A 16,603-nucleotide genomic window follows, 5' to 3' on the forward strand; every position below is an offset into this window, starting at 1 on the left:
TCCTTTTCAATGGGTTTCTTTTAATGACGACACATGCAAAAGAAACGTGTTTTAATGTTCTTTAAGTCGTGGTCGTAATACTTGATGGCAAGGTGCATCATTTGGCTCTGAATTTACAGTCGAATGTGTTTTTTTTTTTTTGGTGAGCTCAGCTGTGCTTCGTGTGCAACATTTCGGTGAGCAGAGAGTTACAAGGTAAGTCCCCCAGAAGATGACGCTGGTACAGATACTCCTCGACCTGCAGGCTGATGCTGCGGACTTCCGGGAGACGCAGCAGAAGCTGACCGAATTTGTCCGAGTGTCCCGGGTGCGTGTGCCGGGTGTGTTCCATCAGGACTCGGTTCACTCGCTCCTGAGTCTGATCCACTTGTCTGCGGTTCTGCAGCGACTTCACGTCTGCAGGTGGAAACGACCAGGACAGAGTCAGCCTTTTAAAAAAAATATTATTTTTTTAAATTCCAGGACTTACCCGGGTTGAAAAGCACCAAATACTTCAAACAGACGAACTCGTGTCGGTCGAACTGAAGGGCCTTCAGCTTGGACACCAAGTCCTGCGTTCTTGTCACCAGACTGCTTAAAGAGGTGCCGGCCTGGGAGATGATGGTGGACAGTTCGATCTGAGAATGAGGGGAAAACGAGTCAGAAATAGTGTTCTTGAAATCCAAAACTAAAGCAAGGGCAAGTATATATATATATTTTAATAGATTTGTGGTTTTGATTAATATACAGTACATTTTTGTTTTGATTAAATATACTTTTGTTTCTGTTTTCACCCCCACTTTGTCTATAATCTCAATTTTTTTCTTGTCTTGTTTCTGAGATTCTGAGAAGGTGCTTATTTGTTTTTTAAATAAATTATTTCTAGTGATGTGATCAAATCTGAATATTACACTTCTTAGATTTATTCTTTAAAAAAATAGCAAATCATTCAAATATAGTTGCATTAAAGAACTGTATTTATGTTGCGCTTGTAAGAATGACAAAAGTCACATACAGTCACAGATGAACCATATGCAAATAACATCGATTCTGTGAGTTAAAATGAGGAAAGTTTAATAAAATGCAAGAAAATAACTGAAACTGAATTTAAAACCATCCATTAAAATCTCACTTAAAGACGGTGATTTGCTGGACAAGCATGAAAAGTTTGTAGACATAAATACAGTATATCTTTATTAATAATATTTAGAAAAATACTATCATATACAATTATTTCACAAATCCTAATGTAGATTTCGATTTTTATTTCTTTATAAGTCTTTATAAGTAAGGGATTTTTTTGTTTACAGCAGCATCAGGTGAAAAAAAAGTAATATTATTGTTAGATTGTTAACCAACTTTTTTACATTTATTTTTTATTTTTACAAGATAATCTATCAAAACCAAATGTAATAAAGTAAAAAAAAAACTTTTCTTACTTTAAATAAATGTTAGATTACCAATCTTTACAGAATAAAAGTACTTTTACTATACTTTTTATTATCTTACCATCCGTTCAATTAGCAAAACATTAAGCGTTCATCAAATAATACGAATATATATATATATTATTCAATTATTATTTAGAAAGAAACATCTTATTGTAAACTTGTGCAAAAAAAAGTAAACAAACAAACTTTGTCTTCAAATAAATGTTAAATTATCAAATTTTTACATAAAATAATAATAAAAGAAGTAATTTTACTTTACAATATGTTATACTTTTATACACTAGAATAATAGTCTTTTTACATCTACTGATGATTTAATGTTTTAATTAAGGTATTAGCTTAGCATCCAATTGATTAGCAAAAAAATGAGCGTAGCAACTGTTAGCGTATCCTTTTGCACGGACAAATGGTTTCAGTAGCATTAAAATTAAGTTATATGTATATGTTATATGCACGTAAAATACTTAGTAATACAGTAATAAGTAAGTAATTTATATTTATATAGCGCTTTTCCAGACCAGGGTCACAAAGCGCTTAAACAATCAAAACAATATTCAATAGAATATATGATTAAAAGATCAAGATAACACAGAGACAAACACAGGAGTTCCAGAAAATCAGGGAAAGTCCTGCACGAATAAAAGTGTCTTAAGATGTTTCTTAAAGGAGTCAGTAGATCCATCATTTTCACAATCGTTCAAGTGAACTTTCACCTGTTGTCCCGTCACCAGGTAGATGCATCCCTCCTTGCCGTAGGTGACCTGTCGACACAGGTGGTCCAGCACCAGCAGCTCACTCCAGCAGCTCTGCAGCAGCATCATCTGATCTTCCACCTGAACAAACAAACACAATAAAACAACCACCAGGTGACATGATGGATCCCGGGGGGTCGACCACCTTGAGCTCCTTAAAGAGCGCGCTGTTCCTCGCCCACTCCACCAGCCAGAACAGGGTCTGGTCGGCCATCTTGCACATGATGCTGAAGGTGTTCAGGCGGTCATGCTTGCCTCGGTTGGCCTGCTCCCGCTGCAGGCTGGCCACCACTTTGGCGCACAACCGGCTTTCGTCTTGTTCCCCCTCCAGTAGCTGAGCCAGGAAGTCTGGACCGCATGAGGAGGAGGACGAGGACGCTTGGAGGGATGGATGCGGGAGAGAGCAGGCCGAGGACGCCGGCGACGGAATCGACCAACTGTTGGGTTGGAGTAGAAGGCTCTCGAGGGGGAAGCCTAGTGGAGCGACGTCTTGCTGGTACACCTGGAGGGACTGGTTGTGTCTCCCGGGGTACGGGTGGGCCGGTGGCGCCGAGGAGTCCGGAGGTGCGGGGGACGCCATCGGCGGCCACGGGTCGGCGGGGAGCGTGTGACGCTGGGGGTCGGAGTGCAACGAGGCGCTGGAGTGACCGTGTAAAAGGGGCCGGTTTTGAGAGGGCCAATGTGTGGGTTCCATTTTAATCCTGAAGGCCGCGGCGTGGTGCTGCTCGTTCTGCTGTTTTACCTGCCGGTCCCGTCGGTACAAGGGCCCGAATTTATTCCGGCCGCCCCTCATCCGATCGGCCCTCACGGCTGTGGACGACATGTGAGGTCTCAGAAATATAAAAGGGGGGTCACGAAGAAGAAGAAGAAGTACCTTCTCGCTTCATCCCGACGGCCAGGCACTTCTGGAAGCGGCAGTAGGGGCAGCGCTTCCTCTGGAACAGGTTCATGGGGCAGCTCTGGGTTTCGGGGCAGGTGTAGAACTTGTTGTTCTGCACCGAGCGCTTGAAGAAGCCCTGTCACAGACACGGACGCACCGTCGCCATTTTTTCTGTTTGTTTGTTATACAACCGACCGAAACCGTCGTTACCTTGCAGCTCTCGCAGGTGAGGAGTCCATAGTGGTAACCCGAGACCTTGTCACCGCACACCGGGCAGCTCTCCTCGGGGTCCGTGTTGGAGTCCAAGTTTGCCGGGTGAGCTGGTAAACATACACCGGGTCAAACCCGCGGAGAGTCCGCACAAATAACACCAGAGAAGATTCGAAAGGCGTGATAGTTTCTGGCGTCGAATCCATTTGACCTACTTCTGGTGGACTATCTTAGGACGCTTTCATTTCATAACCAGGGGTTTTCTATTAGTACTAGTAGCTCAGTGTTGCTAGTATAACTTATTTTGGTGCTGCTGAAACCATTTGTCCGTGCAATAGGATACGCTAACAGTTGCTACGCTAATTGTTTTGCTAATCAATCGGGTGCTAAGCTAATAGCATGATGAAACATTAAATCATCAGTAGATGTGGAAAGAATAATAGCATATTCTGAAGTAAAATTAATTGTATTCTTTTATTTAAAAAGTTGCTAATTTAACATTTACTTAAAGACAAAGATTCTTGTTAAAGTTTTTTGTAAGATGTACGATACCTTTTGTGATACTGTAGTAACAAGTATATATTTGTAGTATTGTCGTAGTATTGTAGTACTTGACAGAGACCACATGGCTCTTGACGGAAGTCGTAACTGCTTTCATTTGTTTTCTAAACCAAAATATGTCCAAAAGCAACATTTTTAAAAGCGGCTGGAGTCGACTGTATCCTCTCGTCCTCAGTCATCGCCAGAATTGTGTCTCGTGTAATTGTTCCTTTAGATGTGGAGGACGCAATGAGTTGAATTGTAACGCAAACATGAACAGACAGCAGGAATAATTTGCATTGTAAATACAAATTAAAACAATATATTTTAGGTAGATATATATTTAAAGAAGTTGAATTTATATATTGAAATATATTTAGTCGCTCCGCGGCAATAATCTACAACTTATCCACACTTTATAAAAATATAAACCATTGAAAGAACTTTGATTGAAATAAAATAGGATTTAAAAGACAAAATGTCAATCAACTGGACACAGTACCATTGAAAGAAATGGCTATAATTAAGTGTATCAATATGTTCTTACACCTCTTGGTGAACTTTTTAAAATCCATCTCCTCATATCATCTTCGATATTTGACTTTTCCTACAGATTCTCTGCGTTTGAATCCATCGGTGTATGAGGTGCGTCACCTGCACAGGTAGGTGTCAGCGGCGAGGAGGGGGTTCCTGACCATCCCTCTGCAGCAGACAGCGTCTTATCACTGCGCTTGATTCGCTTGATAACAGACATGACACTTACATAATTCCCAAAGATCAAAGGCGATGACACCGGGTACTTTCCTATGCTAGCGTTTCTGCCAAGCTGCTGATTCATCATCATATGATACAGACATTAGTATTTGACTTTTTAAAAACTCACTCGATGATGATGATCCTTCCAGAGGTGACAGGTCTTCAGAATAGTGGTCAGAAATGGGTGGCAGCTCAGGGTAATCTTCAGGAATGTCCATTTTTTTTTTTGGTTCGTCCAATTGAGTTTTTTTTAGTCCAGTTGGATCTTCATAGTCACGGTTGTTTGGAGAGCAGACCTTCACTGCTGGAGAGCCACAGGAAACACCGGCAGGCAGCTCCGACAGCCCCGGCGGACTGATGGTCGTTCGAGGCCCGGAACGTGGACTTCGATCGGCCGCCGGGGTCATAAAGCCTCTCCTGATCGGCACTCCTACCCGGTTAGTGAGCAAGGCAGGCTATTGCGGATCCAAGCGGGACGTGATAAACATCTAGATGACCGTGGTTTTGTCATACGGCTGTCAATCAGATTTGAAATGTGATGGAACTTTCCGTTTAAAAGTAAAGGCAGACTTTTGTCTTTTTGATAATGTAAAGTTGCGGATGAGTATTTATCAGCTCTAGCAACTAAATCTATTTACTGTCTGGCTGGTATTAACAGTTGTTTTATTATTTACAATCGAAAAAAAAAGTTTTTATTGACATGCGTGTCCACTATTTGAACTGTAGTGTGTGTCTTTTTAAATACTAAAACAAGTTTAATACATTTTCAAAGTTACTTCAATCGTTGTATGTATTAATACTCAAGTTTCTCCGATATTTTATAAATATTATTAAAAATATGAAGTACATAATCAGAGCTTTTTTATTGTGAAATATAGTCTATATTTTTATGTTTATATAAACATGATAATAATTATGTCTGGGCTGGAAAAGGTTACAGGAAGTGAAAAGTGTACAAAAAAACAACAAAAAAAACCCACAATGCATTGCTTTTATTGTTGAAACCTAAAATGTTTAAATAAATGATTTTATTATATTAATATCATGCCTTTTATTGTCACTTTCTCTTCAGCTCTTCACGGTAGAACTTGACTAGTAACACGAAGGTAATATTCATACTAACTTCCAGTGTTGCTCTGGTGACCGAGTTGTGTTTTTTTGTGTGTGTTTACCTCAGTTTTTTTATTTAGATTTAGACTGAGGTATCAAACATATTGTTATATTTATTCATTTTTACGGCATTTTATAAAGTAATTAAAATGGAAAATAGGATTGAACGGCTTGACTAGCTTAGCTGCTAGTAGCATTAGCATTACCACTGTCTTTAATTCCAAACTATGTAATTTTTTTTATTTATTTATCTAATCTAAACTAAATTAAACTAAAGAAGCAAATACATCAACAAACAGAGTCTCAATGAGTCAAATTTGATTTATTTATGTAAATATGCGGATTACTTTTCACACTTAATGAACACAAGCTGCATTAAAGCGGATTAAAAAAAAAGAATATGCTGCACATAAGTGACTATATTCTTATTACATCCGTGGCGGGCAAACAGGTCTTCCCTTTGCCAGGAACCAGACTTCATTCCTCCGGTTGAACCAGTCCATGGGGCTGCGAAAAAAACAAAACCAAAGAATAAATATCAAATATAAAAGACTGTCATTAATATGAAAAAGCGATGGAAGAACAACCTGTTGTACACTGCGGCGAAGCGGAAGTCCTTCTCGTAGCTCGCACCGACCGAATCCAGCATCTTGCAGAATTTGTCCGACTCTCTCTTCTCGCTGTAGAAAGTCATCCAGCCGCTGTACTTGGCGACATACATGGTGGCGCCCGTCATGTTGTGAGTGTAGACCTGCAAATAAGAAAAGATGCTGATTTAATGACAAACTGAACAATAATAGTGTTTTTGGGGGTTCATTTAAAATTGTGCTGACCTCGTTGTTAGAGGGCTTCGGGGGATTCTTCTGCTCTGCTGAAGGCAACACAAAGCTGACTGTGTCTTTTGTGTTCCCCGAGTACCATTTCCGCTCCGTTCTCACGATGACAGGAGCAGTCATGTCGATTTCTTTTTCTATTTAAAAAAAAAAAATCGAATTATTTATTGACGAGAGATTCTGGCTCCCTCTAGCGTCTAAAGAGTATAACGGCGATGTCATGACATAATCCTCCTCTAAACAGTTGTTTAATGAGTTCAAAGACAGAAAATGTGGATAAATATGTTCTTTCGGTTGAACTCACCTTCCTCGTTCTCCCCGGTGATGTATTTGAAAAGTCGTCTGAAGCCCTTGAACGACGACATGTCGATGGTCAGGCACTCCACGTCCGTGGAAACGAGGGTCACGGGGTCGTAGTGACGCACCTACGTGGCACAATAACGGTAGAATGCTTCGGTCCAAAAAGATCCTTCGTCGGTATCTCCTACCTCGTAGTCGTCGTTGCCGCAAATCACCTTGTACAGCAGGCATTCCTCCGTCGAGCCGCAGTTGGGCGACTGACTTCACACAGAGATTCTCTTTTGAGTATATTTTTCATACAATCAAAAGGTTTTTTTTAAAAATTCTTACCCAACTCCGGCCTCGGCCGTGGCCAGCAGCAAACACGCACAAAGTCCAACGATCCAAACCCTGACGAGAGAAAACATTAAAACACAGTCATCCTTGGTGCATGTGTCGTGTACTCACATGGTCAAATGTTTGTGTCGCGAATGTCAGGAGGACCTGAACTGTCATTTTTTAAAGCCCCGCATTACAAAAGAAGAAAAAAGACTCCTCCCAGAATCCTCCACACTTTCTCCCCAATGTTTGGTCTGAACCAATGAGAAGAAGAAGTGACTCTTTTGTAACTAGAGAAATGAAACTATTATGTATGCAGGACGTTTTTTTTTTTTTTTTGAGACATTTGATCAGCAGATTAAAGATTTCAACATATTTTTGAGTGTTTGGAGACTAAATCATTTGTTCTCCTTCGCAGGACTGGGATGGGTCGGGGTCATAGGTCACGGTTCCTTCTAAACATGAGGCCAAATATCCTAAAAGAGGGACCATGTGTCCAAATCTAACATTAAACTTTGTACTACACACTGTGTTCAAGTTGTTAGCTTGATCGCCCTAATAGCAAGAAGGTTGCTGGTTTGCTTCCTTGCTCAAAGCAACCGAAAAAACAGCACAACAATTATGTCGTTCCCACCAAAGACGCACAATCCATGATTAGTGAGTTTCCACATAACCACCGGTTTTCCCGGCGCCCCCTTGATCTTCCCATGAGGTATTATTTACCGGCACATTGTTACGGACGCATGTAATTGAGTGTGAACGTCTAGAGGTCCATAGAAACCTTTGTAGTTTCAGTCCACGTGACCTTCTGTACCTCGAGGAACATCCACGTTGTTCTCGTCGCGGCTTAATCCTGCAGAACAAAGGGTCAAACATGCATTTAAAGACAAATATGTTTGATAATATGATCTTTATTTCTCCATTTGTTTTGGTTTTTAAACAAGGTTGTCTTTTTAAACCAATTACAGAATTTATACAATGAACTAAATCCCTCAAAAATATGTATTATTGCTGCCTAAATGAGTCATATAAGGTAACGCTGACACATATATACACATAAAACAGGAGGTAACATAAAACATGCGGCTCTGATGACCACAAAAACAGTATCAGTGCAACTCAAAACCTCAGAGATGCCCCAAATCTGAGAGGCCTGTTGTTTTGTCGTTCATTGTCCGCTTCAGACGACGTAACTGGAGAGACGACGCTTGTACCTTCCTTTATATTTGCACAAAGAAAATATTTCTATACAAGCTATGAATGAACAATTAAAACTATCTGCACGTTTGTTATCCTTGTGTCGCTGGTTCTTTATCACGTTTTAACTCTGGGATTTTTTTTTAAATTTAAATATATGCTATTGTTTATTCTTACTAACCACATAGTGATTATTAAAAGTGTTTAATTGTAACTCGTTGATTTCGGCTTCGATGTTAATATTTATTTTAACATAAAAGCACGAGAAGGCTGCCCTCTGCTGGCTAGAGGAAGTAAAGCGAGAGGAACGTCGATTAATAAAGAGCATTTATTTATTGTTGTTTAAAATTAAAATAAAAAAAGACGGTATAATATTATTAAAAAAGAAATGTACGACCCATTATTCTTTCTTTTCTTCTCTGTATACTATTAATTGCTCTTATTATGTGTTATGTTATGTCATTTCATTGGATTATAGTCCATGAAGATCTTCACTACTATCCATGTAAAGTTGGTTAGATTTTATTTTGAATAAATTAAAATATTCATTATAAAAAACTGTTATAAATCGATGACGACTTTTTTTTTTAAATATATAAAACAATCCTAAATAGATTAGGAACAATATCCACTGGATTCGTTTTCTACGTCCTGTGACAAATGTGTATCATCACTAGAATGTTTATAGCAATATATAAATCAACAATAACTGTCGAAAATAATTTTAATAAACATAAAAATAATTAATAATATATAGGTTGTTGTTTCAATATGTTACGTAATATATTTGTTGGTGTTTTATCAATGTGTTAACTGAAACGTATAGCCATTTATTTTAATTAATTTCAGCAAAACAACCCACATAATTTATCTATAGAGATAATTTTATATATTATAACGTTTTTTATTAATACATTTTGACTCACCATTTGTTTGTCCAAAGAGTGTCTCTTCATCGTGTGTTCCCCGTGTGCTCCTGTAGCAGCGTCGCGCCGCTACCGCCCCCTGCCGACCAATTGAGCTCACTGCAATAATATTGCAACTCGTGTTGTGTGCAAGTGTATGATATTGACTGACAAAAAAAAAAAAAAATAGAGTCTGTTTCAAATGCTAAATGAAGTACATTTTATTTTTTCATTTTTAGTACATAACAATCATTATAGAAGCATAAGACTTTTTCAACATAGATCTACCAGAGCAAACATATTTACAAGGAGATACGGGAACATAACTGTACAAAATACTTTGTGTGGCCTACTAAGAAGAACAAATCCCCCCCCCAAAAAATCTCAACTGGAATGAAAAACAGCAGAATATATGAAAACTAATAACATGATGTCAGAAGAAGACCCAACAATTCTATCGTACATTTTTTTAGTTAGAGGATCCTACGAGCGAGTGCGTGAACAAGGGGTGACAGTATCGTCAAGAGAATGTTTGTCAAAAGTGAAAGGGGTGTCACTACACAGTAGTGTTCCTCCTTAAGGCTCTCCTAACAAGTCTTTTCGCGAGATGTGTCGCCGCAGTCTTTTGAGCTGGGAGGCTACTGTAAATGCAGCGCCGCCGCCGCATGCCATTAAAACACCTCCCTGAGGAGTGACAAGGCCAAAGTAGCCACGCAACCAGCAAGACCCTGACCTCGTTCTTGCTGGGATTTCCCCCGCCATCGTACGGTACGAGTACAGTTGAAAGTTTTTTTTCGAAAGGGAGGAATGATATCAAATAGCAGCCGATAAGCATAGCTTAGTACATCTGATGTTGAAAGAGGAATGTGTGGTAGCCCAACAGTAGAAAAGAAACAAAAAAAAACAAAATGACATCAACTTAAAAAAAGGGGGCAGTGGCGAGCTGATTTTTAAAGACAAAAAAGTCTGGGTGAAACCAAAAAGAAAAAAAGCTACAAGGCTAATATTGAAATGGATGGATTCCATTGAACTCTTTTGAGGATCAGAGAAAAAAAGGCCCGTTGAATGCCGCTCACATTATACATATAAATACCCACAAGTAGTGAAATGTCGACCCACGTTTGTCATTGGAAGTGCTTCACTGACACTCATCTACATTCTTATCCATAATACTTTAACTGAAAAGATCCCGCAATTTTTAATCTCACCAAAGGTCTTTTTTTTTTTTTTCTTTTTTTTTTGCCTTAAAAATATTTTTTTCTAGTTCTACGTATCAACATTTGGCCAAATAAATATAAAATCGTGAAATTTGCTCTTTCTGTTCGACATCAGGTCTCAGTGATAAATAACATTATTTTTTACCATCACTTAAAAAATAGAAAAACACAAGTGGTCCATATAAAAAAAAAATGTGAGAAACTAGGACAGAAACAACTAAAAAAAAAAAGAAAAAAAAGAAAACAGTTTAGAAATAAACAAAAATAAATTAAAATAAAAGAATTCCCTTCAACATTTCAGCTTTTACTCTCATCTAAATGTTAGTTCTCAGTTCCAAAGTCTTTGAAATGAAAGACTAGGTTTTCTTCATATACTTCTTTTTTTTAATAAGTCCATCTGTGACAGAATTACTTCATTAAATTGTCCGACGTTTTCTCAGACAACACACGTTTCCCTTTACTCGTTTGTTTTCTCTCTGCCGAAACACTGGCAGGCGGTCCATGTGACAATCCAGATCCAATGAAAATCTTGGAAACAGGCTGACACGTTACTAACTGGCCCTCGAGGCAGTCCCGTCCCCCCCAGACCCTCGGGTCCCGTCACCTTCATGCGAACACCTGCATCTTGCCGTTGGCCTCTGGGATCTGAGTGATTTGCCCGGTTCCGTTCACGGCGGGGCTGGGCGTGGAGTCGGACCAGTCGGAGACGCAGTGGGGGGAGGGACTTGACCAGGCCTCCGGCGACTCCGGGGAGGGGGTCAGGTAGGGGTGTTCGCTGGGTAACTGCAGGTAATGCTTGGGCGTGGTGTCTAGTGCAGAAGTGTAGCTGTGCTGGGAGGGCGGGGTGGGGTAGTCCTCCGTGCCCGTGGTGGTGCTGCTGCCGGGCTGAGAGGGGAGCGCCTGGCCGGGCGCCGGCGTGGTGGCCTGGGGCGGCTGCGCCGGGGCGGGCTGCTGCTGCTGCTGGGACATCTGCTGGAAGAAGGACGGCGGGGGCTGCGAGGTCTGGGGCGTGGGCGGGGTGGAGGTGCCCATCCGCCCCATGCTGTGGTTGATGAGTTGGTGCTGCTGCTCGGAGATGGAGGGCAGCTTGACGGGGCTGATGGTGGGCGTGGAGGTGACCGGGGTGGGCTGCAGCATGGCGTTGCGGTACATCTGCTGCTGGTGCATCATCATGCTCTGCTGCTGGCTGCTGGGCACCAGGTTGACCACCTGCTGGCCGCACTGGGAGGACGTGGGCATCCGGCTGTGCCAGTCGAAGGGCACGCTCACGGGGTTGACCAGCCCCATGTTGAGCCCCATCGGGCCCGAGCTCATCACGTAGCCGCGGTTGAGGTCCGACGCCATGGCGACGCGGCCCTGCATGGACATCCCGCCGCCGCCCAGGTCGTTGAGCTGGGCGAGGGAGACGGCGAACGGGCTCCCGTCCATCATGCCGCCGTGCACCATGGGCGTGTTGGGCACCGACATGGAGGTGTGGAAGATCCCCGGCGACGGCATGGCCACGGGGGAGGTGGGGTTGGTCATGTAGCCGGCGTTGCTGGCGCCGCCGTGGGGCGAGTCCAGCGAGTCCACGGGGGACAGGGTCACCGAGCTCTCCAGGAGGGCGCTCTGCATGTCCAGGGTCAGCTTCTTGTTGCGGGCCTTCACCGACTCCTTCAGGCTGGCGGCGTGCTGGCCCCCCATGCCGGAACCCTTGGCCCCGGGCCGGCGGTTCTTCTTCCCCTGAGGGGTGTTCTTCAGGCTGGGGAGGAAGGCGCTGGGCGGGCACATGAGGGGCGACAGGGTGTGCCCGCCGCCCAGGTGGAGTCCGGCCCCGCCGTGGCCCTGGGGACTCCGGACCGTGTTGTACTCGTCCAGGAGCTGCACGATGTCGTGGTGCATGCGGTCCTGGGCGATGTCCCGGGGCAGCCGGTCCATGTGGTCCGTGATCTCTCGGTTGGCGAAGTGAGCCAGCAGCACTTTGACCGCCTCGCAGCTGCCCTCGCGCGCCGCCAGGAACAGAGGCGTCTCCTCCTGGAAACAAACACACAAAAAAAAAAAAGCGTTAAAAAACTCTGCCGTGGCTCCGAGACCACCGCGAAAACCTCGACCCGGATCGCTCACCTTCAGGTCTTGCATGTCCTTGTTGGCTCCGTTCTTCAGGAGGGCCAGCGTGGCGTCCACGTTGTTGACGGCGGCGGCCCAGTGAAGCGCAGATTTACCTGAAGAGCGAGCAAACGTCGAGATTGTTAGAAAAAACAAAAACATAGAGAGGCACTGAGGCAGGAGATACCTCTGCCAAGGAGATCACTTCACATAAGCAAATCGGAATCCACGTTACAGAAATGACGCGCCAAAAAAGGGAAACACTAAGTTCAAGAAAATACACACTTAAAATCACTATTTACTATACCATATAAATAGTCAACAGCAATGTATTGATCTTTTGTTTTCTTTCCAATCATACTTTATGTGAACACATGGTTCTTTTATAGTTTAAGGAAGTGTGTTTAAAATGAAATTATTTGATTTTTTTAACTACAATTAACAGCGTTTGTTCATTTTTGTGTTCTTCTGGCCGCTAAATAGCAAATGTCCTCCTTAGCTAAAAGAAAAATCCTGTGGCATACCGACGATGGGACTGAGGACGAGAGGATACAGTGGACTCCAGCAGCTTTTAAAGCTTATATTTCGACATATTTTTGGTTTGTAAACAAATGAAAGCAGTTACGAATTTGTCACGAGTCATGTGGTCTGTAAATACTGCAACACCAGAGTCTACTACGAATATATCCCTGTTACTATAGTACAGTGGTTCCTAACCTTGTCGGACGTACCGAACCCCACCAGTGTTATATTTGTTCAGGCTTTTCCTTGAATTTCTCGAACTCCTGTGTTGTTCTCAGTATTATCTTGATCTTTAAAGTATGTACTTTTTTGAGTATTGTTTTGATTGTTTAAGCGCTTTGTGACCCTGGTCTCGAAAAGCGCTATATAAATAAATATTACTTACTTACTTATATGCGCATCCACCGAACCCCTATTAGTGTTCCTTTAATTTTTCCGGTGCTAGACTAGAGTTGCGCAACTTGAACTGGCGCTCACTCCCATCGGCTCCGTGATACATGTGAATCCATGTTGTACATATTCCGTCAAGTCCGACCACTTTCTTCTTTTGTCCGGATTAAAATATTAACAAGGAAATCACACGACGTACTACCACGACAGTCGCACGCCGACTACTGAGCGCACTAGATTCCCCTCGGCACTGATTGGCCAAGCAGTGTAGCGTGTCATCCCGAATTTACACCATCATTCTGGTGTTTTTCCGAGGCTCTGCTGAACCCCTGAGATGGACTCACCGAACCCCTAGGGTTCGATCGAACCCAGGTTAAGAACCACTGCTATAGTATCACAAAATATTGTATTTCTATCCCATCATTACCCCTGTATCGTGACACGTATCGACGCTCACAAACACGTACCTAATTCGTCGACCGCGTTGACGTCGGCGTGGCAGGTGATGAGCTCCTCCACCATCCCTTCCACCGCTAACCGTGCGGCCAGAATCAAGGCCGTCGAACCGTCGTACATTCTAGAGTCCAGGTCTGTCGCCCGGTTTCGGATGAGAATCTACAAAAAAAAAAAAAGGGTTGATTAAAACCATATATTTCGAGGTCTAAGTCTGTTGAGTCTCACCTGGAAGACTCCCTGTGCGTCGGCGGCCACGGCGGCGTGCAGCGGCGTCCGCCCGGTGTTGTCCTGGGCGTTGGCGTCGGCGCCGGCGTCCAGGAGCCTCTTGGCGGCGTCGGCGCGGGCGTAGCGGGCGGCGAGGTGCAGCGCCGTCTCGCCGGTGCGGTCGGTCTGGGCGGCGAGCGAGGCCCCCTGGTAGATCAGGTCGGAGATGATGTTGGCGGAACATTCCTCGGGCTCCTCCTCCTCGGGGAGCTCCGGCTCCAGACCTCCTCCGCAGAAGGAAGCCAGCATGAGAGGCGTGAAACCATCTGGAGGAGAGAAGAAGAAATTAAAATCAACTTCTGCTTCTTTCTGGTGGAGTCGAGCTAAACTCTGAACCCACCTGGTCCTCGCACGTTCACGTCCATGCAGTCGGTCTCGAACTCTCCCTGAGGAGGGGTGAGGGCCATGGTCTGGGGAACCCGGATGTCGGCGGCCGCCAGGTGGTGCTGAGTCCACTGGCGACAGTCCACGGGATCCTCGCTGTCCGAGAGCAAACTGGGCTCCTCCACCTGACGCCAAAAAATCGGTCATTTTAAATCCGGTTTTAAAAAACAAGGTGCTTCCATTACTGCTCATTACCTTCATCCGTTTGGGCTCCGGACAGTCTGTGTCCATCCACTGGTCGCTGTGATCCCCAAGAAGAGACTCCTCCACAGTTTTTGGCATATGCCTGATAAATAAATTAAAAAAACATGTTTTTTAACTTAAATCCTACAAGAAATTAGAAGACATCGCGGTATCTAAAAGTCTTACTTTAATCCGAGAGCGTCCTGACCGACCGGCTCTCTCCGATTCTTGTTGCTGCTCGGCTCCTTCTTCAGGAAGAAGCCTTCGGGGAACCAGAGGGTGCTGTGCTCTCGCTTCCTGCGAGCGATCAGCATCCCGATCACGAGGAAGACCATGAGGAAGAGCGAAGCTAAAAGCATGAGGATGAACTTCCCCCAGTAGGGAATCATCATCGGCTCATCCGGCATCTTTTTTACTGGAACAAAAACAAGTAGTAGATATAAGTTATTAATGGAGTAAATGACAGTAGTTCTCCTGGTGTATCGGTTTGAAATTCACACTTACCCCCGATTCTTTCGATGGGGTACGGGAATGTACGCAGCATATCTTTGACGTTGAGGGCTCCCAGGTACTCGGCGATACCTTCCGCCGATTCGAAGCAGTCCTCCACACACAGACGGTTGTCTATTTCCAGATAAACTATGGATCTGTAGACAAAATGCATTTTAAAAACATGTAAACATTTAAAAACATTGCCTAAAACACAATGTGATTGTGAATATATATATATTTTTCTAATTAAGGTAAGGTAAGGTAAAACTTTAACTTCGGGAAATTGTTTTTTTTTCCAATAGCCACAGAAAATACAGCAATTTTTCATAAAAAATAAATCAAAAATAAAATAAGAACAAAGAGAAGTAAAGAGAAAGAACAAGACGATACAATCTAAGTCTAAAGATAAAGAACATAGATCAAAGAAAAATAACAAAGACAAAGGATACAAAAAATAACAAAGAAAAAGTCCCAACTAAAAATAAAGTTTAATTTATTTAGTTTTTAAGAGTATTATTTATTGTAGAAAAATCATGATTCAGTTTTACACGAACCATAGTGCTTACAATTGTGTAGCTTTTACAAAACAAGAGGACTTTCCAGACTCCAACCTCTGCAGAAGTAAATGTCTTTATAAAAGAAGACGATTCCTACACAATTTGATATTATTTAAGGTAAGGTAAAACTTTATTGATCCCTCAGGAGGTCTCCTTCGGGAAATTGTTTTTTCCAATAGCCAATACATACAGCAATTTTTTATAAAAAAATAAAATAAATCAAAATAAAATAAGAACAAGAACATAAAGAGAAAGAACAAGATGACATAATCTAAGTCTAAAGATAAAGACAAAGAAAATAGATCAAAGAAAAACAACAAAGACAAAGGATACAAAGACTAACATAGAACAGAACATCTAGATACTTTCACTCCACTCCTGCCCCCAAACTCAGAATTGTACAATTTAATAGCACGAGGAATGATTGAGTCCCTGAGTCTATTTGTGTTGCATCATGGGAAGGAGCATCATTCTGCTTCTCTGCTCACTGATGACAGTGTTCAGAGGATGACTGTCATCATCCATGATGGACAGTAGTTTGTCCAGTGATCTCCTCTCAGCAACTGTCACCAGTGCTTCATTCCAACAATGTATTTATAATTATTATTATATTATATTATTATTATTTATTATAAATATAATTTATTTATTAGTATCTAGAAGTGGACCTTTAAGATAAGCTTTTTTTTCTTCCGGACTGTAGTTTAAGTAGTATACTTGCTAGCTTAGTAATCAACAATCCAATACCAACTGGCAACATTGAATATTACAATCTAAATGATGTTAATATCCAATTGAAAAACATAATTTGATATAAAAATA

The 16,603-nt window shown here is 42.3% G+C and overlaps 3 protein-coding genes across 4 annotated transcripts in view; all 3 read right to left on the bottom strand.

Annotated features, from left to right (window-relative positions):
* nr5a5 (nuclear receptor subfamily 5, group A, member 5) lies at nt 1–4,986 on the bottom strand. Its single transcript, XM_087809829.1, has 7 exons — nt 4,696–4,986; nt 3,273–3,382; nt 3,057–3,198; nt 2,328–2,992; nt 2,144–2,263; nt 470–617; nt 1–396 (listed from the first exon to the last, which is right to left on the bottom strand). The coding sequence occupies exons 1-7, from the start codon at nt 4,973–4,975 to the stop codon at nt 149–151; spliced, it is 1,713 nt and encodes a 570-aa protein (XP_087665955.1). The 5' UTR covers nt 4,976–4,986; the 3' UTR covers nt 1–148.
* Nucleotides 4,987–5,979: 993 nt separating this feature from the next.
* soul5 (heme-binding protein soul5) lies at nt 5,980–9,297 on the bottom strand. 2 transcript variants are annotated; one of them, XM_087810047.1, is made up of 8 exons: nt 9,253–9,297; nt 7,853–7,982; nt 7,142–7,201; nt 7,000–7,072; nt 6,816–6,936; nt 6,512–6,648; nt 6,266–6,429; nt 5,980–6,185 (listed from the first exon to the last, which is right to left on the bottom strand). In XM_087810047.1, the coding sequence occupies exons 2-8, from the start codon at nt 7,858–7,860 to the stop codon at nt 6,107–6,109; spliced, it is 642 nt and encodes a 213-aa protein (XP_087666173.1). In that variant the 5' UTR covers nt 7,861–7,982; nt 9,253–9,297; the 3' UTR covers nt 5,980–6,106. The 2 variants fall into 2 exon arrangements, with proteins under 2 accessions (XP_087666173.1, XP_087666174.1); XM_087810048.1 differs by lacking the exons at nt 7,853–7,982; nt 9,253–9,297 and adding an exon at nt 7,259–7,383.
* Nucleotides 9,298–9,427: 130 nt separating this feature from the next.
* The window catches only part of notch3 (notch receptor 3), a 28,388-nt gene continuing 21,212 nt past the window's right edge, over nt 9,428–16,603 (bottom strand). Inside the window, exons 26-33 of the mRNA XM_087810046.1 lie at nt 15,237–15,379; nt 14,919–15,147; nt 14,745–14,835; nt 14,506–14,674; nt 14,127–14,431; nt 13,913–14,060; nt 12,552–12,649; nt 9,428–12,461 (exon numbers count right to left, since the gene is read on the bottom strand). Coding sequence (XP_087666172.1) covers nt 11,055–12,461; nt 12,552–12,649; nt 13,913–14,060; nt 14,127–14,431; nt 14,506–14,674; nt 14,745–14,835; nt 14,919–15,147; nt 15,237–15,379 — 2,590 coding nt within the window. The 3' untranslated portion in view covers nt 9,428–11,054. The remainder of the gene's footprint in view (nt 12,462–12,551; nt 12,650–13,912; nt 14,061–14,126; nt 14,432–14,505; nt 14,675–14,744; nt 14,836–14,918; nt 15,148–15,236; nt 15,380–16,603) is intronic.

Source organism: Callionymus lyra, chromosome 15 (genome assembly GCF_982586985.1).
Source record: "Callionymus lyra chromosome 15, fCalLyr1.hap1.1, whole genome shotgun sequence".
Lineage (NCBI taxonomy): Eukaryota > Metazoa > Chordata > Actinopteri > Syngnathiformes > Callionymidae > Callionymus > Callionymus lyra.